The sequence below is a fragment of the Dipteris shenzhenensis genome, chromosome 29 (genome assembly GCF_047967505.1).
Source record: "Dipteris shenzhenensis isolate YYH24624 ecotype China chromosome 29, Dip_SZ_1.0, whole genome shotgun sequence".
NCBI lineage: Eukaryota > Viridiplantae > Streptophyta > Polypodiopsida > Gleicheniales > Dipteridaceae > Dipteris > Dipteris shenzhenensis.
This window is the reverse complement of record NC_141624.1, coordinates 32,655,627-32,679,633: the sequence shown is the minus strand read 5'-3', so window position 1 is coordinate 32,679,633 and position 24,007 is coordinate 32,655,627. Positions and strand designations below refer to the sequence as shown.

General features: G+C 40.2%; 1 protein-coding gene across 1 annotated transcript; it reads right to left on the bottom strand.

Annotated features, from left to right (window-relative positions):
- Positions 1-17,472: 17,472 nt before the first annotated feature.
- On the bottom strand, positions 17,473-19,191 carry LOC147882724 (shikimate O-hydroxycinnamoyltransferase-like). The gene is made up of 2 exons (XM_087400713.1): positions 18,699-19,191; positions 17,473-18,568 (listed from the first exon to the last, which is right to left on the bottom strand). Exons 1-2 carry the CDS (start codon positions 19,140-19,142, stop codon positions 17,576-17,578), a joined length of 1,437 nt encoding a protein of 478 aa, XP_087256839.1. The 5' UTR covers positions 19,143-19,191; the 3' UTR covers positions 17,473-17,575.
- Between the last annotated feature and the right edge of the window lie 4,816 nt (positions 19,192-24,007).

Genomic DNA, 24,007 nt, shown 5'->3' with positions numbered 1-24,007 from the left:
TAGATACTGATTGAGAATCGGCTATCTTAGTTATAGCTTCAGTTAGGGTCTTTAGTGTTTCACTATGATAACTCCTAGCTGTGTTTCTATATTTTATGTTCGAGTTTCAAGTTTATGGAATTCCGTATACCGAATTCCATAATCATCGTAGTCTATGTTCTCCATTTCCACATTATCCTCTTGATTTTCAATTTGTACCTCCTCATGTGTTTCCTCTCTGACCAATGCTTTTCCCTTTCTAGCCCTTTCCTCGGCCTCCCTAATCATATCATTCCTTTTTGGAGTTGTCATTTTAAAGATGTGTGGTTTTCAAAAATTATAAAGCAAAGCGCTTTATGTTAGAGAGAAAAATGTAATGCCCACTTCCCTGGTATTTGTTCGAGGTTTTGGATTTGTCTTTGACATCAAGTCATCTTCGTGCTCTTTTGCTTCCCTCGATCTCGATCTCTAAAATCCTGCTTTTAGTTTCCTCTTCTTTTGTATTTCAAACTTCTCGAACCGATCTCCAATCTTCTTCTTTGAAAATGGTGAGGTTAGGAAGATTGGGAAGAACAAGGGGTAAAAAGGGTTTTAAAACTTTAGAAAGATGAGGGGTAAAAAAAAGGGTGAAAAAAAATGGTGATGATGTGGCTTTTGCTAAGGTCTTGAAGACCGTAAATGATGTTGCGGCAGTCTCCCTTTCTTCTCTGTGTCTGTGTACATACATTCAAGGCACACGGAAGTCGAAAACTTTTAAATCTGTATCAAGTCGCTGTGTAGTGCGTATGTACAAGGCTCTAAGTAGTCCTCTGGAGCTCTAACTTTGATTCCGGAATAATGATGACAGCGGTCAGCTCCCTCATGGCAGCTACTTCAATCTCACTTGGCTGCAGTGCGCAGCTCTGACTGCTAGTGACTAGAACCCTTGGGACTTGAGTCTTGAAGGCTGGAGCCCACCAAGCGCTTCGCTTTGCCTTGCCATGACGTTTTCAAAGCTTATGGCCTTCAAAGAAAGCGTATGTTTTCTTGCTTTGCCTCGTGGCCTTAAATTAACATTGCTGCCCAGTGCCAGACACTCGCGCTGCCCCGCACTGCGTAGTACCAAGTAGCTCTTTTACTACTAGCTTCCGTCCACCTTGGTGGAGACTAGCAGCACGCCTCGGTGGTACTCCAGCAGCACACCCGAATCCTGATTACTCCCTTAGTCTCCGATACCTCCAGCTCAGATACCAATGTTACAAGTGCAGAATAAGAGGGCTCTATGATTCACCACCCAGCCACGATTTCCAAAGTGCTCTCGTACGTGAAACCCTCCTTTGAGTTCCCTTGCTTTTCTTCCTTTTGGAACCTGTCTCCAGAAATCTCCCCTGAACCCAATGCTTGCCACTTGGAGCCCAATTGAGCGCCACATGTCCATAAAGGACCTTAGTGCCCTTTAGACCTTAATATTGCACTCCATATTGATGCAAGCACTCTCAAGCCCCCTAGTTTCCCACTTCACTACCATAACCACACTAGACAATACCGAGATTACGGCTGATGTAATAGTTGGGCCAAGTGCTAGCTCGAGTTAATAGTATAGCTCTGGTATAGTTGGTTGTATTTTTCCAATTGTTCCCAATTAGAGGTGTGTAGGGATTTGATTTGGCTTTCATTTCCTACTGGATCCTTTCTGCATCCTGTTGATATTTCTTAAGGGCTTGCTTGGCCTCCCCCATCTGTACAAATGCTGTATCATCCCTAGCCATCTCTGCTAATAATTATTTTTCAAGGGCCACGTTGCATTCTTGCAGGGCTATGGGCAACTCTCTTGCTTTTCACGTCATCTCTTCTAGGGTTTTACCCATGGCTTGTAAGCTAGCAATGCAGCCTCGTGCTAATCGAAGCTCTTCGATTAGCAGTTGCTACTTATGAATCCTTTCTTTATCTTGGGACCACATGGTTAAGGCTTCTACATTTATCTCCTGTTTCCTTTTAAAGATATTATGCGCTATAATGATCCCATAGACCAGGAAGTCCATGAATATTTCCTCCATTAGCTTGACATGTGTTGGTGCCTGCTCTCTTATCTATTGATGTTCGGATGACGCCCCATAGGCAGGGTTTGCACAGTGGCTAAGGGATTCCTTTATGTCAATCTAATTTGTTGCAGAGGGTCCTTGCCCTTGAGACTTGAAAGAAAAGAGGCAATCCACCTTGGAAGATCAGGGATTAACTACAAAGGCTACGTCCATGGGCTAGCCAAATCTTTGAAGTTGAGAATATCGTAATAAAGATGCTCTCCAGGTGCCATGAGAGGCATAGTGATGCCCTGCTGACTAGTGCTCGTGGTCCTTTGTTGAGTTTGACAAAGGGTTATGTCATCATTGGAAACCCAAATACTCCCCTCATGGCGTTGATGCTTAACTAGAAATGATGTGTCACACCTGCTTATTTGTGAAAAACATAAGCTTCATGGAATGACAGCGGTAATTATCGATGACAATGAGTAACTAGATTCAGGTCTAGGTAGGAGGGGAGCCTTTTGACAAGGGGAATTAGACCAATGTCTTTGAGGTAAGGCTAGAATTTAGGGTCACGGCAAGGCTGGTAACATGTGTATGTATGGTGAGAGACTCTGAAATCCAAGTTGGGCTTGTAATAGAATGAATGGAAAGGCCATTAAGAGCATGGATCCAGTCATGAATGTCCTAGGGGAGAAGTATTAGTGGTGGTCACAGAGTGCTCAGTATACAGAGGGGATGTATGGATGATCTTCCTACGCCTGGTTGGTGGGATGTCGAGGCTTGACCACTTTCTTTGCGTCAGGGCTGCCGCTGGGTTTCTTCTATAAGGTCTTCATGGGTCACATTACTAGGAAGGGTCAAGGAGATAGGAAGAGTACAACATGGAGCAAAGAGAGGAGCAAATGGGTTGACGACAATAGTAGGAGTGGTGGAGGGACTAGACAGGCTGGAAGTAGGTACTTGGGTTTGACTCGACTCCATAGGACCAAAGGAATAATATGTGGCAAACAGATCATTCAAAGAGTCAGCAAAACTCTCAGAGGATGAATTCATGCAGTACCTAAGAGTTTGGGGTGTGAGAGGGCAGATGGGATGGCTTTGGAGGAAAATTTTGCAGCTGCAAATTTGCAAGAGCTCTGTTAAAAGTGTTACTGGAGTGCACTTTTGCCCAGGGGTCTTACTTTTATAGAAATATATCCCAGCGCATGCTGCGTTACTAACCCGATGGTTAGGTTCCATGATCAAGGTAGGCATGTGGTTACTTTGAGCATTATTTGATGCAAAAGTTGCTAGAGTATCTTGTTGTTCTTCAGATACCTTGGTTTTCCTAGAAAAGTAATTGACTATTTTGGGGTTAGAAAAGCCAAACCATCCCATAAAATTAGAGAATGATTCCCACAATTGCGAGGCTAGTCAAAGGTATGGAGGATCAAGGCCCAATTGAGATAAAGTTAGGAGCCATGGTGGCTCTAGGATTTGGGTTCTCCCCCATTTTGGCATCAAATCTCATTGAGTCTTTTGAACTTGAACTATCACCCCATAAAGGTTCATGTACAGTCTTCCAGTTTGGCTCAGCTCCTAGGATTTTTTGAAATCTCAGTTGCATGTAGGTAGCTTAGGATAGGTGCTCTCCAAGTGGTTCTACCTAGGGACTTTTAATTCTCTCTGTTCTAGTCAACTTGTTAACCTAATGTGTGCACCAGTTTAGTATCTTGGTGTGCTAGGACGTTAATATATCTTGCATTGGGTTGTTAACCCAATGTGTGTAGGATTAGTAAAGTTATATGTCTGTCAGGTTAGTAATCCGACATGAATTGGGCTAAGTTTGACCCTTATTTTGGTCAAGGTTTGATCATCAATTATGCTAGCTATTAGAGATTTTGTTAGATGTGAGATTGTTAGTCAGTGTTAGATGATGTCAAAGTGTCAGAAGTCTAACCCCATAAAGTCAAAACTACCTCCACACGATCAATGCTAACCCAAAAGAGTCAACGTTGTCCTAGCAAAAATTACCTTGCCATGTCTTGGGTTATTATCCCAGCATGCTCGTTGTGTTAGGATAACCTGACACTTCTCTCTGGGAACTCTTTGGGGTTGATGGAAGTTTCAAGATTCTTTGAGTCTCCTAGGCCTCTCTATAGTGTTTGGAGTGTCTGAGGACTGGTTTTCTAGCTAACCTACTATGACGCCAAAAATTGATATTTTTTATTTGGCATTGGTATTGTTTTCTTCTATGTTTGATAAGAGTTTGAGTATCAAGTGATAGCCTAGCGGCTCTCACTTATCTCTATTTTCTAAGATATTGTATGGGATTGAGAGGATGAGTGGAATGGATCATTGTAAATGCCATAGGTATGAATTATAAATACCTTGGTATAGGGTAAGAGTTATTTGTGTATGAGATATTATGGGGTTTTTAGAAATAGGAAGAGTGAGTCATATAAAGAGGTGGGATCATGTCCATGTGTTCCAATAATATAAGAGCAATCACATGCCAAGCATGTGGAAGGCATGTGGAGGAGTGTGGAGTCAAGAGGAATCCTTCTAGAATTCCTATGTGGAATAAGGAGGATGTGGACATATGGAAAAGAGAGGGTCCCTATGGGCTCCATGTGGGGAGACTCTTGACTTTCTCAATATTTTAAGAGTCTTGAGCATCTTTTGATGGGACGCATGGCAAGAGTAGCCAAAAAGGACATGGATGGTGACATACAAGCTTATGCGATTGATGGGGAAAGGAATCTACAGGCAGCAATTGTAAATGGGTGAAGGAGGGTGACAAAATCTCTATAAAAGGAGCCCTCCTCTCCCTTGTTCAACATCTCTTCCACTATTAGGCCTCATGTTGCTATAGCTCTAGTCTCCTCAAGCCTCTTTCATGAGCCCTCTCCCTCTTGTAGATATTCTCTTATGTAGACTCTTGAGTCCATCTCTCTCTAGTTCATTCTCTCTCTATGAGTAGTCTTGGAGCTTCTGCTCCCTCTTGTACATATGAAACCTCTTCTTCTCTCTTATCTTTATAGTATTTTGAGTTGCATTGGAGTGGAGCCTCACTCTATTGACAATGAAGATAACTTTGTATTCCCTCTCTTGAGTCTCTCTTCCCTTTTCTTTCTTTCAAAGCCATAAAAGTTCTTTCTATTTGGCTACTCATTGCACACACATGGTCTATCCATTTCTTGAGCCACCAAGGGAGTTACTTGCTCTCTTCTAGGAAAAATATATGAGTGGTGGATTGTTGATGAAGGTGGATTCTTGAGGGAGCATCCTGCTCAGGCGAAATTAGCATGGGTGGAGGGCAATTTTCATGACAGTTTGACCCCCTGTAGTGTTTTCCTCATAACTTTCCACTCGTTAGTTCGATTATGATGAAACTTATATTAGCGCAAAGCTCTCGTAAAGGCACATGTTTCTATTTTATTAGACCTTGAATCAAATACTACGGCAGAAAGTTATGAGTCTCTGTGTCTGGCAGTCAATTTTCATGATAGTTTGACCCCTTGTTAGTGTTTTGCTCATACTTTTTGCTCGTTAGTCTAATTTTAATGAAGCTTATATCAGCATGAAGCTCTCTTCAAGGCACCTGTCTCTATCTTATCAGACCTTGAATCAGATACTACAACAAAAAGTTATGAATCTCTGTGTTTGATAATCTATTTTCATGACAGTTTTTACCCCTGTCTGGTAAACCATCCATAACTTTTTGGCCACTTCTTTGTTTCTTATGAAATGTATATCAGTGCGAAGCCCATCTCAAGGCACATCTCTATATGTGTTTAAAACTTTAAAAGCAGTAGGAAGTAAAGAGGTGCGTGATGTTTGTTACCCCCAACATATCACATCTTTTAGCAAAAAAAAAAGATGTGACATGAAGTTGGGGGTAATAAACTTCATGCACCTCTTCACTTCCTACTGCTTTCAAAGATTAAAACACATATAGAGATGCACCTTGAGATGGGCTTCATGCTGATATACATTTCATAAGAAACAAAGAAGCGGCCAGAAAGTTATGGGCAATTTACCAGATGAGGGTAAAAACTATCATGAAAATAGATTGTCAAACACAGAGACTCATAACTTCTTGCTGTAGTATTTGATTCAAGGTTTAGTTATAAAAGACATGCGCCTTGAAGAGAGCTTCGTGGTGATATAAGTTTCATCAAAATTGGACTAACGAGTGGAAAGTTATGAGCAAAACACTAATGAAAAATGTAATGAAAAATGACCATCAGACATAGAGACTCATAACTTTTTGCCGTAGTATCTGATTTAAGGTCTAATAACACAAAGACATGCGTCTTAAAAAGAGCTTTGTGTTGATATAAGCTTCATAAAAATCGGACTAACGAGCGAAAAGTTATGAGCAAAACACTAACAGGGGGTCAAACTGTCATGAAAACTGCCCTCCACCCATGCTAATTTTGCCTGAGCAGGATGATCCCTCAAGACCGCCTTCATTAATGATCCACTACTCATAGATTTTGCCTAGAAAAGAGTAAGTAACTCCTTTGGTGGCTTGAGAAATGGATGGACCATGTGTGTGCAATGAGCGGCCGAATATAAAGAACTTTTATGGATTTGAAAGAAAGAAACAGGAAGAGAGACTCAAGAGAGGGAATACGAAGTGATCTTCCTTGTCAATAGAGTGAGGCTCCACTCAAATGCAACTCAAAATACTACAAATGCAAGGGAGAAGAAGAGGTTTCATACGTACAAGATGCAGCGGTAGAGAGAGAATAAACTAGAGAGAGATGGACTCAAGAGTCTACATAAGATAATATCTACAAGAGGGAGAGAAGGCTCATGAAAGACGCTTGAGGAGATGAGAGCTACATTAACATGAGGCCTAATGGTGGAAGAGATGATGAAAAAGGTAGAGGAGGGCTCCTTTTATAGAGATTTTGTCACCCTCCTTCACCCATTTACAATTGCAGCCTATAGATTCCTTTCCCCATCAATCACATAAGCCTGTATGTCACCATCCATGTCCTTTTTGGCTACTCTTGCCATGTGTCCCATGAAAAGATGCCTAAGACTCTTAAAATATTGAGAAAGTCAAGAGTGTCCTCACATGGAGCCCATAGGGACCCTCTCTTTTCCATATGTCCACATCCTCCTTATTCCACATGGGATTTCTAAAAGGATTCCTCTTAACTCCACACTCCTCCACATGCCTTCCACATGCTTGGCATGTGGCCTTTCTTATATTATTGGAACACATGGACAGGAGACCACCTCTTTATATGACTCACTCTTCCTATTTTCTAAAAACCCCATAATATCATACACAAATAACTCTCACCCCATACCAAGGTATTTATAATTCATACCTATGGTATTTACAATGATTCATTCCATTCATCCTCTCAATCCCATACAGTATCTTAGAAAATAGAAATAAGTGAGAGCCACTAGGCTATCACTTGATACTCAAACTCTTATCAAACATAGAAGAAAACAATACCAATGCCAAATAAAAAAACCAATTTTTGGCGTCACACTACCTACTAACAGGAATAAAAAGGAATACAAAATAGTAAAAAACAAGCAAGTTTGGACCAAAATGGAAGGTTTTCTTCCCAAGATGGCATTTTGGTCATCACCATTCATCTTTTCCAATGGGATGGGACTTCATCCAAGGCTTATTAATGATTCCTAGATTTTGAGAACTCCAATGCACACAAAACCACAAGAAATTATCAAAAAATAGTTTGAATCTTCTTCTTCTTCCTTTTCACTCTCTTTCCTTCAATTTTTCAACTCACTCTTTGCACTAAACTCCACAACCAAGCTTCATTCCAATGGGAAATAATGAAAGAAGCATGTGCATGCAAAAGCATATCTCTGACTCCCCAGAAATGGCACCAAAAATGTATAGTATTCAGTGGTGACTCCACGAGAAGAGGGGATCTTGCAGGGAACTCCAAACCTCCTACTACTCCTTGTGGGAGCAATGTAATATCATTCAATCCAAGGTGTCACTTCAATGACTTCCGGAGTTGCAACAATGTGAATCATCAAGAAGGGAATGAAGAGAAAGAGAGGGGGAAGAGAGAAAGAGAGGGGGAAGAGAGAAGGAGAGGGGAGAAGAGAGGAATACATGAACCAAGAAGGTGAGAGGCATTCACAAAGGAAAGAACATGCGAAACATTGACAAGACATCTTGGAGAGAAGTAAATCATCTATTTCTCAAACTTGCATACTTACAAAACTAAAGACCAAAAGTAAAACTTTCTAGCTTTTATACATAGCACTTTTTGAAGTGAGGGCCTACCCTACTCCTCCTTGACACTCTCATTATTTCTCATGTTACAAGCACTTGGCCATGCCAAGGCAAGATTCCATTCCTATTTTAGCCTTTCTTCTGCTCTGTCTCTTAGGGTTTGACACCGTGCTCTTGCCATTGTCTTGATCTTGTACTTAAGAACTTATACAAATCATCGAAGGCACCATGGTTCAAAGCAGATTTGGATGGGGGTCTCAAAGCAGTGTTGTACCTTGTTAACCACCACGAATGATTACTAGGCATTTTAGATGCCACCAACTGTAGAGAATCCACATGAATTTTTGAAGCCTAGTGAAACATGCTTTGGAAAAAACTATATAATGTTGAAGTGTTTTTTCAAGCTATCATAGGGATTGAAACTGAGACATCGTATATGGTAGAAATGCAGAGTGGATGATGAGTCAACTTCACAAAATTCTCACAATGATTTCAAGAAAATGAAGGTGCTCTGTAACAATGCTAGCTTATGGAATAAAATATAGAATGTGGTTGATGCAATGAAAGCATATGGTTCACCATCCAAAGGCTAGATGTGAACTTAGGGACAAACCTTGGGTAGTGCCTACATGGATTGGTGGACTATTGAGCGACACTTTTTGAATTCAAATGCAATCCGTGGTGACAATGGCTACCACATGGCTCATCATGCAATATTGCGTAAGAGCTTTTGTAAGAAATGGGATCATGCCCACAATGCTCCTCACTATGCTGGCCATATTATAGATCCAACATGGTGGGAATAACACCATAAATTTGATGAGTAGATCATGCAGCTTTGGCATGATCTCTTGGGATGATTATTTGAAGATAATATTGAATATGCTACTATGTTGTTAGGGAATTATGAGAGAATTATCCACATTTCAAAATAGGGGAATGGTTTGCATATCTAATAATAAAAGACCTAGCAAAAGAGATGCCTCTGTGAAGATGGTGGGAAGAGTGTGGTGCATCAATATCTCATTTGCATACCTTGGCCATGAAAGTGCTATCATAGCCTTGCAAAAATTCCTCTAGTGAAAAAAATTGGAGTAATTACAAGTTCATGCATTCTATCACAAGAAATCCCTTGAAGATGGACTATGCAAAGAAATTGGTCTATGTATATGAAAATTGGTAGAGTTTTGGATGATGTTAAGGGAGAGAGGATTGATAGAGATCTGGAAAAGTGGGTACATTGTGGTCTCATGGGTCGTTGGGGCAGTGCAAGCTAACCAAAGCTGTCGTTGGGGCAGTGCAAGCTGACCAAAGCTCTAGTGACACCGAGGATGCTGCTACCATGTGATGTAAAATGTTGTCATACTTTGAATAGAATTCAAATTTCAAACTCCAAGGTTTTTTTGCATTACAAAAAATTGTCATTATATATCTTTCAATTTTTACAATCAGCAAGCATGTTTATGTCGGAGATTTTGAAGTGACAACCGGCATGCATACAAGTGCTCATGTAAGCAATGCTAGCTACTACACTAGTGTGTGTGAAATACTGACATTCGACAATAGAGCATGATGTTGTGAATGATCATGGTGCAGATAGATGCTTACTCTATATATATATATATATATATATATATATATATACACACACACACACACACATATACATATATATATATATATATACACATACATGCATATACATATACATATACATATACATATACATACATACATACATACATACATACATACATACAAATGTTATGCATGATCCGTAGGGCAACAACTCCCTTTAGTAAGAAAAACTATCAAAATCTTGAGTATGAGATGAATTTAACAATATGCCATGAGTAGAAATCATTCAAACTAACATGGTTGTGTTCTACACTAAAAGAGCTTCAAATATGTTTTTACACCTTGAAATTTGGGTAACACATGAAAAAGTTACATTAATTTTAAAGGAGATAGGTTTTCATATTTTGGCATATTTTTTGTTTTACCTCCCTCATCCAAAAGCCCCCCCCCTCCTTGGGCCTCACATATTATGAAAAATACGTACAAATCTCAAAATCTTGCATGTATTTCAAGGTCTATACCTTATATTTTGTGGGAGGGGGGACATAAAATTTTCATATTTCTCCCTTACATATTTGAAAAATTTTTAAGGAAATTCATGCATATTATATATGGACCTTGCCATACCGACCTTTAAAGATAGTTTTTCCCAATGATAAATTTTTGTTCCTTTTGATACATGTTTGATCAATCCTTTGAGAGAATAAAAGTACAAGAGCATGTACATCAAGTTTAAAGCTCATATATTCATGTCCAAGTTTGAGATGAAAAAAAATCAATGAAGAGCATTTACATCAATGGCTTCATCTTGAGCCCAGTCTAACACGCCAAACAAGTCTATCTCTAACTCTATACCGAGTTGATCCCCTATATCATCATCGTACTCTAGCATTATACGTTCACCTAAGACTTGATCATCTTCTTCAATAAAGTGTGGTGATTCTTGATGATCGTTGACTTCTTCCTCAATATCGTGATCTCCATCTTCCTCCCGTACGATGTCATTATGAGCATCTTTCTCTTGGCTCATATTGTGATCTTCATCTTCTTCCCTAGATCCCCATCTAGATCAATTGGATCCAACATTGATAGTGGCATCTCCATATCCACATCCCTATCTTCAAAAATCTGCTTACTTCGTGGTGCAACTTGGATCACATACCACCATCTTGGATCAGAACGATCCAGATGAAAAACCACCTATATTGAAGATGGGTGCCAAATGCCATCAATTATATATATGAAATTATGCTTAAGTACATGTATCAATGGATGTTTAAAAACGAAAGCTTCGATTAATTAAATCATTAGAGTGCACCTCCTTTCACAATGCTTGGGAAGAACAAAAGTATCACTTTCATCGGTCCAAAGTTTGGTGGAGTCTATTGCAAAGAAACCGCTACTACTGTCTTTTCTCACTGTTGCTTGGAGACCGTTGTAAATAGTTCTAAACCATTTTACATCAAGAATGAAAATACTAAATCATTTGAAATCAATTTCATAGATTTCGTGTATGGTCCCACAATAATCCAACTGTGAGGAGAGAAGATTCATATCCAAAGCACTTGCTCGGCTATCTTATGTGAAGTTAGCCATGACTCCACAATCATACGTGACTCTCTTTGAATCGATGCATTCCATGCAAAAATGTCGTCCATATGACCATAATGCACTGTACTTTTTGTACTACAAAAGAACATCATTAAAACAATGAAGATGCATCTATTTTATAGCGTATATTGCCACAAATAATTACTTGTCAACAGGTAAGAAACTTACATGCATCATACATCTAGATGATAACTCTCACTCGCGCCCGTTTATTGTCTCTCCATCATGTTCGGCTTTATGTAGAGCCAATTGTAGCCAATCAAGTGACATGTGAGTGGGGAGAAGGGCGAGATCCCGTGGATATGGTTGTGATCGCCTATAAATTACTCTGAATCTCTTCCTTGCAACTATTCTTTCTACTTTGGCCACTTCATATCTCTCAATCCACTTCTGCATCTCCTTGCTATTGAGGATACAAAACTTATTGAATTTCTTCATTTTCTCTTCGATCATCTTTCTTTCCATCCCTTTTCCTTGGGCAACCTCGCCAACATTGAGATCATCATCCTTGTTATGCCAAGCCTGCAACATATCGGGATCTATGGATGCAAGAAACTTTGTGATATATACTAATGACTCTTGCACAAGCCATCCCTCTACCATGCTTGCTTTTGGTCTTGCTCTTTTCCTTAAAAATCCCTTCAAATTTTTCATAAATCACTCGAGAAAAAACATCCACCAACTATGAGCAGTACCCGCAATGGCCACCTCATCAACTATCTGCACAAGCAAGTGCACTTAAGTTGTCATAATGCTCGAGGGAAACTGCTTCTCAAGCAAGCATATGGCTTCGATGGAGTCCACCCTAGCCTTCTCAATGCTCGATATGGAGATCTATTTTTGAGATATCCACCTATTTTACATGCCCATGTAAGATATATTCATAATCAGTCTACAGATTATTCAGCTTAGTTTGAATAAAATGCAATCAATGCGATTTGATAGTAAGCTTACCTCACAATACCACTCATCTTGAATATAGCATTTCTAACATGTTCTTGTAAGTATCCTTTTACTGTAATTGGGAGGATGAACTATCAAAGCAACAAAGAAGTCATGTCAATAATATAACATAATCATAATTACACTAACGCATCACGATTATCGATACACTAATCCTATAGCTTAGAATACCTATAAGACCTTGTGCCAATCATGGGACTTGAGCCCACTAAGCTTATTGTCCTTTGAAAATGCTCCTTTCAAGCAACGCATGTACCCTATGGGTGTTCGAAAAGAGGCAATGCCTGCCTTGACCGCTTCTTCCTCTCTCTTGGAGAGGATCCATGTTGCTTTCGGGATGATAACTTTTCCCAAAGCACGCACTTGGGGCCACAAACAAGACATCCTATTCATAGCACACAAGTCTTCTCGCACTCCTCTTGAGTCTTTGGAACCAACCAAGTGTGCCCAAATAGTAGCCCCCACATTCTTAAAGATATGCATGGAACCAAGAGATGATTGATTTGTAACTGACCCCAATAAGGAAGCTCATGAAAGATGGACAGCCTCTTCATACCACGAGGAGGTTCCTCTCCATTCGCCCTCCAAGCATGAATCCAGTCACTTGCCTTTAAAGATGGTGGTGGTGGATCAAGTTGACCTCCACATGCGAGATGGTCCAACAGAAGGTATCGAGCATGACCTTCATAAACATTTTTCTTCATATGTTTGGAGTATCATGCAAATGGTTTCAAACCTGGTGCACAAACATGACAAGCATAGTACCCACTTGTAACAGTCTGCACGCGTGCATGAATGTGTTAGTATAAGACATGCGCGCCAAAGAGAGTCATAAAAGCATAATCCTATATTATACATGTAAAGACACAACCATATACCTGCGCACTCTCCATATCCTGGGTAGTCATGCATGGTCCACATCAAGATACCCCTGACCAAAATATTATTGGTATGTCTAGGAGCTCTAGAAATATCAAAGACCTGCACTCCTCTCCATAAGATCTGTAACTCCTCTATCAAAGGTGCCATGTACACGTCCATAATCTTGGCCTTGTACTTCCCTACCACAAGTAGTGCAAGCATGAGGTGTCCCTTCTTTATTATTAGCCATGGTGGGATATTGTAATTCACCACGACGATGGGCCATGTCGACCAAGATGTTGAGCGTAACCGGAAAGGATTCACGCCATCCATGGTGAGCCCAAGATGTAAGTTGTGTGGGTCCCTCGCAAAGTCTGGCCATTGATTGTCTATGTGCTTCCAAGCTACACAATCTACAAGAATCCTTAATGTATCATCAGCGGATCGATGAGATGCATGCCAGGTCATCAACTCCGCTATGGATTTGCATCAGAACATGTGCTGTATTCTTGCAATGATGGGAAAGTGTTTTAAGACCTTTATTAGTATTTGCTCACCCTGCAAGTCATCTCTATATCGTTGTTTCCACTACAAGGCATAGGCCATTTTCCGACGGAAATACCGATGCTTTTTACATTAAATTTTTTTTTTCACAGGTGCAAAGGTCGCTATAAAAGTCTCTAAAAGCGTCGGAAAAGGAGCGTCGCTATAAACCGTCGCTATATAGCGACATTGTTAATCATCGCTATATAGCGACGATACAAACGTCGCTATATAGCGACACTGTTAATCGTCGCTATATAGCGACACTGGTAAACGTCGCTATATAGCGACACTGGTAAACGTCGCTATATAGCGACGATTAACATAAGTGAAAAAAAAGGGTTAGTGGGGCTAAACAGGGCTTCCTTTTGGCCCTGTTTAGCCCCACTAATCCTTTTTTTTTTTTTGTAATTACAAAAGAGAGTTTTTTATAACAAAATTTCCCTTGCTTACAGGGTAATACAAAATAGTTCTTGCGAAATGATGAGGAAAAAATGCAAATACATATACAACAGTATTTGTAACAAAATTACCCTGTGAAAGGGCGATACAAAATTGCTCAAACGAGCGGACTACCACTACTCATCCGAATCCGAATCCGAATCGTCTTGTTGGCCTGTTCCTTGGTCCTCGACACCTGCGTCTTCTCCCTCCTCCTCGGCACCTGCGTCTTCTCCCTCCTCCCATTAGGAAAAAAGGGAGCTCATTTTGGGGCCCTGTAAGAAATTCACTATTTTCTCTTTTCTCTCTCTACAAAAGCAAGAAAATATAGATACTTGCGTGAGAAATGTCAGTGTGAAAAGGAATAAATATATTCTTTCACATGCTTTACATTCAATGTTCATATAAGAGCAACACTTTTCTGTGCAGAATTTGGTGATTCTGACACCGCAGACGCGTCCGGAACGGCCCAAAATCCCAAAAACGGCATTGGAAACGCTGGAATCGGACATCCGGAGGCCTGGAAACGGCCAAAAAAGGCCGAAAAGTGAATTTCAAAAGTGCCAGATCGCATTTTGCTGCAAATCCCACTTTTCGGCCTTTTTTGGCCGTTTCCGGGCCTCCGGATGTCCGATTCCAGCGTTTCCAGTGCCGTTCTTGGGGTTTTGGGCCGTTCCGGACACGTCTGTGGTGTCAGAATCATCAAATTCTGCACAGAAAATAAATTTTTTAAAGATTCAAATCAGATCACCTCATTAATGTGACATGCTTCTACGAACATATAGTACTATTTCTTTTTCTTATTTTCATCTTCTTTTGTTGAATTTTCAACGTTACGTTGGCCCACTCTCGAAAAGTCAATGCTATTTGAGTTCGTGATTAATATTGCATGCATACACGACACGAAATCTTGAGACAAGATCTTATATTTACACGAAACCTTGAGACAAGATGAGGAGGGTGGTGTGCATATACCTTCACACGTCGAGGGGTTCACTCATCGTATGTAACCCTATCACGTGAGTTCAACAGAAGGATATTTTTTATTTCTAAAATTTACAGAAATAAATATACATAAGGGACTATTTAAAATAGTTTTGGAAAAAATATACAAATTTGTATAGAAAAGGGGTACATTTTATTAATGAAAAATTTTACAGATAAGGGATTTTAAATATAGGCCTTGAACGCACGTGATATAGAGGGTTTATACATAGTGACCCCCCTGAGCTTCACACTACCAATGTGGATATGAAGATAGAGATCATGTGGATATGGAGATACCACTACCAATGCCGGATCCAATTGCTCCAGATGGATTTAGAGAAGAAGATGAAGATCACAATATGAGCCAAGAGGAAGATGTGCATAATGACATCATATGGAAGGAAGATGGAGATCACGATATTGAGGAAGAAGATGATGATCATCAAGAATCACCCGACTTTATTGAAGAAGATGATCAAGTCTATGGTGAACATACAATGCTAGAGTATGATGATGATATAGGAGATCAACTCAGTATAGAGTTGGAGATAGACTTGTTTGGCACACTAGACTTGGCTCAGGATGAAGCCAAGTCTCAAATGTGGACATGAATATATGAGCTTCAAACTTGATGTACATGCTCTTGTACTTTTATTCTTTCAAAGGATCAAACATGTATGAAAAGAATTTGTTTTTGTCATTGGGTAAAACTATCTTTAAAGGTTGGTATGGGGAAAAACACTCTCTGTAAAATGTCGCTATATAATGACCTTATATAAGTCTGGCAAGTGTCGCTATATAGCGACGTTTATAAAAGTGTCGCTATATAGCGACACTTTTTAAGCCCACTTTCCATGCTTGTCCCCTCAATCCAATCCCTTTGGAAAGTTGCTTCTCCAAACTCCTCCTTTCACTAATTAGCCTCCTCTCTTATCTAATATAAATTTATCAATCATGATGCACTCAAGTTCTCTACCTTGGCCATTCCTAAAACGATTGTACCGTTGCTTTGTATTTGCACATGCACATATGGTATCTAACTTCTACACAAGGGATCCTAGAGCATTGTGGATTCGCATAGTCCACCATGAGTGCCACGTGGTGTGTGGCACTCTCGTTTCTCTTTCCTACCTCATGTACCTTTCATTGTAGGATTCAGAGTCTCTAGTGTGCATGCTTTCTCCCTGTAGGGCCTTTGGGCCTCAAAAATGACCCTTGTAAGAAGTACGCACTTACCACACATTCAAATGGGATTTATAGTACTTAAATTGGGCACATTAAGTGAGGCCTTTTAGCACATAACTTAGCTATTGAATGAGAGGAGTTGAGAAAAAATATAGGATTCACTTGGATTTTGGATTTCGGCTTTACTTGTTTCGAGTTTTGGGATCTTGAGACCCATTTTTTGAGTAGAATCACTTGTTTCAAGCTGATGGTTTTCTATTTCAATTATTTCAATCCGTTAAGCTTAGGGTTTTGGGTTCATGGGTTCCGCCTTCGCTTGTTTTGGGTTTCTAGTTTGGGGTTCACTTATGTACATTAATCTATTAATAATATATAATATGTAAATCATTAATTCCTTGTAGAAAATCAAAATGTAAGAGGTTAATGGGAGCTTAGTGGAGCACTTTCTATAAAATAGCCTAAGATGGGATCCATAACAGAGTAAGAAACGACAACATTGAGTTGCTAAAAATATTGTTTCTCTTTTATGAAAAACAAGTTAACTTGGAGTTTTGACTAAACTTTTCTAAACAATTACATATGGACATTCAAAGGAAAATCCAATTCTGCACCATAGCACTGCCCCTCTAACAAAACAAAAACAAATTTTGAGTATCCACTAAGGCCATGCTTAGTTAACGTAAATTGGTGCCATGAACAAATGGAAAAGAGATAGAGAGAAAATACCATTGCCGCTAGAGAGCATCATTAAATGCAAGAATCTTCATTAGCCCTTCACATACCAAGTACAAGAAAAAAGACAACAATAGAGAATGTGAAGGGCATGAAGCCAAGGCACATGAAGAGAAGTGGCTACTAACATATTAACAAACAAAACATTTTAAAACCTAAACTAACACTAGCCCTAAAAACAAACCTTAACTAACAACTAAATAAACTTCCTTAGCACTCTAATAATAAGCATCTATTATGAAAGTCAAAGAGGAAAGGAGCGAGAACCCGATTATCCTTTAGAAATCAAGAGAGTAGACAATTTAAAATCGATTTTGATTTTGATTTTGGTAGTTGTAGCGAGGAACTTACGAAAGCCTTTCTATCAAGTATCATTTAATGAAATACTTAAATTTACGAGGAATCAGATATGCAAAACGGTGCGTACTTCCATCTTGATAAGACTATTTCGAACTCTCTAGAGATCCTAAAAAGAACTCGTGGATGCATGTGGAGGGGATGAAGGGGGAGGTAACATATATTCGACATACTCTTTAGCGAGCAATTGAATGGAGAGAAAGCTGTCATCTGTCACGAGCTTGTCTATGCAAGAAGGAGGGAGAAACAAGCTAACATCCACACTACCTCCACCTTCTCTTCCACAGAACAAAGCCATCACGTCTCCTTCAGGAATCACCGCATTTCGAACACAAAGCGGCCTTCCCCACCCGAAATCCACCTCGTACACTGCAAATTTTGGAGAGCTCGCCACACTCAGTATCTCCATCCCCTTCTCCACCTCCTTCCCGGCCATCAACTCCTTTGCGTCGACCACCTCCACCTCCCCCCACGTCCTCCTAAAATATTCGTCATCCATCGACACTATCACCTCGTGTATGCGCTTTGCAGTCTCCCCTAGGCTCTCGCTTCGCAGTTGCCCCGCTGTCAGCCTTACAAGCTTCCTCGCTTTTGCGTTTCCGAAGAAGCCCCACGGTAGCGCCGGCCGTAGGCGACTCCGGGCATCGGCCATCACGAAGAATCCCACTCTCGTTGCGTCGTTCACTTCGCGGGCTGCTGTCACACGTTTCCAAACATGGGCGCACAGTGCTTCGTAGGGTGTGCACAGCCACGCTTTACCATCCGCTGACTCCGAGGCTCTCTTCGTCAGTGTTCGGATCATCTCTCCACTAAAGTGGAAGGCTCGCTGCTCAGCCACATTTTGAGGAGGAAAGGCTGCTAGATCCACGCCTCCTCCTCCTCCCGCTGTGAGAGATCGAGTTCCCTTTTCGGCAATAATAGGGAGCAATAGCTGCTCCGGCCTCAACTCCGTCCGCATGTGAAGAGGAGGCATAGAAATAGAGAGCCCTCGTGCAGATTGTCCCCACGACTTCATGAAATGCCAGAACGAATGGCCATCGGCGACCACATGGCTGTGCGCAACTCCAATAGCGATGCCTGCGTCCTCAGGGAACCTCGTAACCTACGTCGACTCCAAGGCAACATTAAGATCCACCTTATATAAGATCACTGATAGAACACGGTAATCCGTTCGATCAGAAGAGTTCGAACATCAAAGAAGTCCAAATAACAGCTCGATACAGGCTGCATACCTGCACCAAGAGAAGGGGAAGATCGCTGCTGATATCCGAGCTTTGGATATCTCCCAAGGGAACCAGCTGCCTGAAGAAAGCTTTGTATTGGAAGGCGTCTTCTTGGAGCATGGAGAACTGCACATCCACGGACGCCTCCACGAACTCGACACCAGCATCATTGCAATCCAGTGCGAGCCTGCCATCGTCCTGCTCGAAGAGGCGGCCAGCAAAGGGGAAGAACTGGACCAAAGCGACCGCAAGGCTGGACTTGAGAGAGGAAAGGGCTGCGTCGTATGGGTCGGGATCAACAGAGGAGTCAAGCTTGTAGAAGAGGAGGTGTTTGTTGTAGGAGAGGCAACGCCCGAGAATATCAACAGCGGAGAGGAACATGGTCTGGCGAGGCGTGGGAGAGGAGGGCGTGAAAAGTGAGGAGGAAAGTGGAGTAACGGAGGGCGAATTCATGGCTGCTGAAAAGTGAGGAGGACGAGGAGAGCACAGTCGAGGAGCTGGTTGAAATTGAGAAATCCCAGTTGAGAAAATGTCATGCCTTTTCTCATTAAGGATTCAAATGAGGGTCTAATCTTTATTTTAAAGGCTCATATCAAAATAGACCTTAATTCAAAGCTTAGAGTATAGGCAAGATAACGGAGGGCGAATTCATGGCTGCTGAAAAGTGAGGAGGACGAGGAGAGTACAGTCGAGGAGCTGGTTGAAATTGAGAAATCCCAGTTGAGAAAATGTCATGCCTTTTCTCATTAAGGATTCAAATGAGGGTCTAATCTTTATTTTAAAGGCTCATATCAAAATAGACCTTAATTCAAAGCTTAAAGTATAGGCAATCGTGAGAGTAAGGGGTAACTTTACAATGTGTCTTTATTAAATATATGTATTATATATTTTATATAATATTATAGCAAGTATATGATATTTTATAGGAAACATCGCATATAATAGTTATTTACTGAGCTTAACTTTAACTTGCCCATGGTTTGCAATTACCATGGTCCATCACTTTGGGGTCACCTAGTGACCAATCTTAACTGGCTCCTCTTAAATTTTACACTTATCACCCTGGTGACTGATCCCTAAGCCCGCCCACTCGTCTCCAACCCTCCCATTTCGAATCACCTCCATTGCTCGCAGCTCAAGGTTGGCTTGCCGCCTATGCCCTGTTTAAGCTACTCCAAAACAAGCTCAAAGCTCTTAACAAGGTACATACTACATACTACACCAATGTTGAATGCACTATGCATCGTCTCTTTCTCGCTTGATATGGGAATCGAGAACAAGATTTCAAAGCTTTGTTATGGTTGGCTATTATGCTCAGTGAACACCTTTTGCTTCGTCTTGTCAAGCTATCCACAGGAGCTCATTCCGCATCCATGTGTGTAGGAGGGGCTTGGACTCACGACTTACCTGACGTCCATATCTCGGTAAGTACATGTTTATGTATTCTTAGTCATTAGTTTCTGAGAAAATGTAGAACAGTGAAGTTTCCATTGCGCTTGCCCACAGAGCTCTTTCAAAGCTCAATCGATTATGTAGCTCACTGCACTATGTAGTCTGCAAATCCAATCTTTCAGCTTTGATGAAATTCGTGGGTTCATGGGTTCAAGATTTGTGAGCCTCTTTTTTGAAAAAAAAAGAAAAGTGAGCCTCTTATACTTCAGGTAACGCTTGGCTCTTGAATCGTGAAACACCAATTTCAGGTAACGCTTATGGCTCTTGAATCGTGAAACACCAATCTCTACGTGTAGGATTTTACAGTCCACCAAAAGCTCGTGAAGTGAGCTGGCTATGAGAGTCCATGCACAAGAGAAATCGACCAGCATACGGTCCACCAAAAGCTCATGTAGTGAGCTGGCTGCGAGAGCCCATGCACAAGAGAAATTGGCCAGCAAGAGCAGGAGACGTGGAGTTTTTAGCGTAGATTTTAGCGCAGTGTTTATTGTCCGTTGTGATGCTCAGAGATGTGGAATTCTTTGCACAGTGTTTGTTGTCCATTGTGATGCTCAGATTTTAGCGTAGGGGTCACGAGTGTTTGTGATGCAATCGATTTTGTCATGCATCAACCGATTTTGTGATGCAGTAGGGGTGTTTGTGAGGCATGCAATTTTGTGATGCAGGAGTAGCCGATTTTGTGAGGGGGATGCTTTTGGCTTGGGAAAATAGAGGGGATTCAGAATGTAGAGCAGAGGCTAGAGCAACCGATTTGGTGAGGGCAAGGAAAAATCGGTTAGGGGCAAAGCATGCGAATTGAGGGCAATACAGTAGCCATTTTTTTTAGGGCAAGGATGTAGCAGCAACAGCGATTTTGTGAGAGCAAGGCATGTGAATTGTGTGGGGGCAAGGATGTAGTAGTAGCAGCCATTTTTTTGAGGTCAAGGCATGCGAATTGTTTGGGCAAGGATGTTGAAGCAGTGGCCGACTATGTGAGGGCATGCATTGGCTGGGATGCTCGAGGGGGTCACTATGTATAAACCCTCTATACCACGTGCATTCAAGGCCTATTTCTAAAATCCCTTATCTATAAATTTTTCATTAATAAAATGTACCCCTTTTCTATACAAATCTAACACACTATTCAAAATTTTTGGACTTGTGTAAAGTCCAATTTGAGAAATGGACTAAAAAACAGTCCAAAAATTTTGAATATACTAGTAATGTTGTTTTTTGAACTAGATTTGCCAACTCAAAACAAAAGATTTGATGATTAAGTACTAAGAACATCAATGCATAACCAAATCTCTTACAAAAGTGGTCTACATAAACATCTTCATAACTTCACAAAAATCTCTTACAAAGTGGTCTACATAAACATCTTCGTAACTTCTTGTGAATTGAGCTACTATCACCTGAGAACATCGATAGATGACCAATAATAGATGACCAATTCTCTTAGAAAGGTTGTGTAAAGAAATACCTTTATGTATAAGTGGTGTGCACACACCTTTATGACCATTTCTTTAAGAAAGGTGGTGTACATAAAGCCCTTAGAAAGGTGGTGTAGATAAATCCTTTTATGTGTAAGTGGTGTACATATACACCACATTTGGTATTAAAAAACACCCTTAACTATAAAAATACATTTGACATAAAGTTTAAAATACACCATTAAGTATAAAATGGCCCTCATAAACAATCTTTATACACAAACACCTATTTCATTAATTTTGGACTCTTGCACTGTCCAAATTCATTTTGTGAGATAATTTTGGATAAAACATTTCAAAAAAAGAGGCTCTTATAAAACAAAACATTGAGTCAAAAAGGAAGATTTTAAAAAATCAAATTAGAAAAAATGACGTGAGATGTTGAAAATAGAGTACATCACATTGTTAAAAGAGACAAAAAAGTAAGATTTTAAAAAATCAAATTAGAAAAAATGGCGTGACATGTTATGAAAACTAGAGTACATTTCAAAAAGAGCACATCACATTTGTAAAGAAGTAGATCATATTACTCAAAGCCATATGGTGTCAAAAAACACCTTAATACAGTCTCTCTTAACATCATCTTAACATCACATTTGTACAAGAAGTAGATCATATTACTCAAAGTCATATGGTGTCAAAAAACACCTTAATACAAAGCCATATGGTGTCAAAAAACACCTTAATACAAAGCCATATGGTGTCAAAAAACACCTTACTACAGTCTCTCTTATCTAAGTCTAGAAGATCTCATCATTGGTCTCTCTTATCTTCTCAACAACCCAATCTTTCACTGCCTCCACAGCTGTATCCTCAACATAATTACATGCGAAGAAGAAATTTAAGCAATCACAAATTGTTTCTTTATAATTTCTCTGAGAGGCTCTTATTGTTCTCTCAGCATCCGCATCAAATCGCCCATGATGAGAGCTGCGATAACGCAGGTTACTTAAGAAGTCTAATAGATCTTGTCATGCTTTTATCATACGTCTTAGAAGTCTTTCACTGTCTACTATCTTGAGAGTCTCCTCCCTCTCTGCATGCCTTTGTGCAGCAAATTCCTCTCTCTCCATGTGTGTCAAAGGAGAACCTTGTCGAATTCTGGCCTCTCTCTGTGCTCCTTGGTCAGCAATCCATTCTTTGAGATTGTTAATTCCGAACTCCACGTCTTCGACAATGCCAAGGACATCCATGGGTGGGGAGATGATAAAGAAAGGGAGATGGATTAGGATGCAAGAAAGAAGAGAGTGTCTGCGGAAGAACTAGGATAGAAGAATACTTGGTTATCAGGATGGATGAAAGAAGACTCTGAGAGTGTTCGCGGAAGGACTAGGATAGAAGAATACAAGAAGAATACAAGTTAATGAGAAGCACTAGGATGGATAAAAGAAGAGAGTGTTTGTGGAAGAACTAGGATAGAAGAATACTTGGTTATCAGGATGGATGAAAGAAGACTCTGAGAGTGTTTGCAGAAGGACTAGGATAGAAGAATACAAGAAGAATACAAGTTAATGAGAAGCACTAGGATGGATGAAAGAAGAGAGTGTTTGTGGAAGAACTAGGATAGAAGAATACTTGGTTATCAGGATGGATAAAAGAAGACTCTGAGAGTGTTTGCGGAGGACTAGGATAGAAGAATACAAGTTACTCAGAAGGACTAGGATGTAAGAAATAAGAGAGTGTTTGTGGAAGGACTAGGATGGAAGAATACAAGTGCACTAAGGCACGATGTGTTCACTACGATAAGGATAAGGGTTGGAATAAAGTGAGAGGCACGATGTGTTCACTATGATAAGGATAAGGGTTAGAATAAAGCGAGTGGAGATTGAATGCTCTACTTTAAGTGAGTGGAGATGATAAGGATAAGGGTTGGAATAAAGTGAGAGAAGCATTGCGAATGCTCTACTTTAAGTGAGTGGAGACTGTCCAACTGAATAAAATTCTCATCACACAAGGATTTATTTCCAAATAATCACATCATCACACATTCATATCATAAAATTGTGTGCATGAAGAAATATATTACAAATATTACATCATCACATATTCATATCAAAATTCTCATCACACAAGGATTTATTTCCAAATAATCACATCATCACACATTCATATCATAAAATTGTGTGCATGAAATAATTATATTACAAATATTACATCATCACATATTCATATCAAAATTCTCATCACACAAGGATTTATTTCCAAATAATCACATCATCACACATTCATATCATAAAATTGTGTGCATAAAGAAATTATATAAATATCATGATTATGCCACTTAAGTAATAAGTCACAAATTGGTGTATAATCAACAAAAACTACAAACACAACATCATACATGCATCACAACTCTTGTGATGCTTCTAGTGGAGACTGTGGCAACTCTTCGGA

Excerpts from the sequence above, each read along its gene's own strand:
- LOC147882724 (XM_087400713.1), bottom strand. The coding sequence starts at position 19,142 with ATGAATTCGCCCTCCGTTACTCCACTTTCCTCCTCACTTTTCACGCCC. Across the intron at positions 18,569-18,698 it reads TTCCCCTTCTCTTGGTGCAG|GTTACGAGGTTCCCTGAGGA; the intron begins GTATGCAGCCTG and ends GAGTCGACGTAG.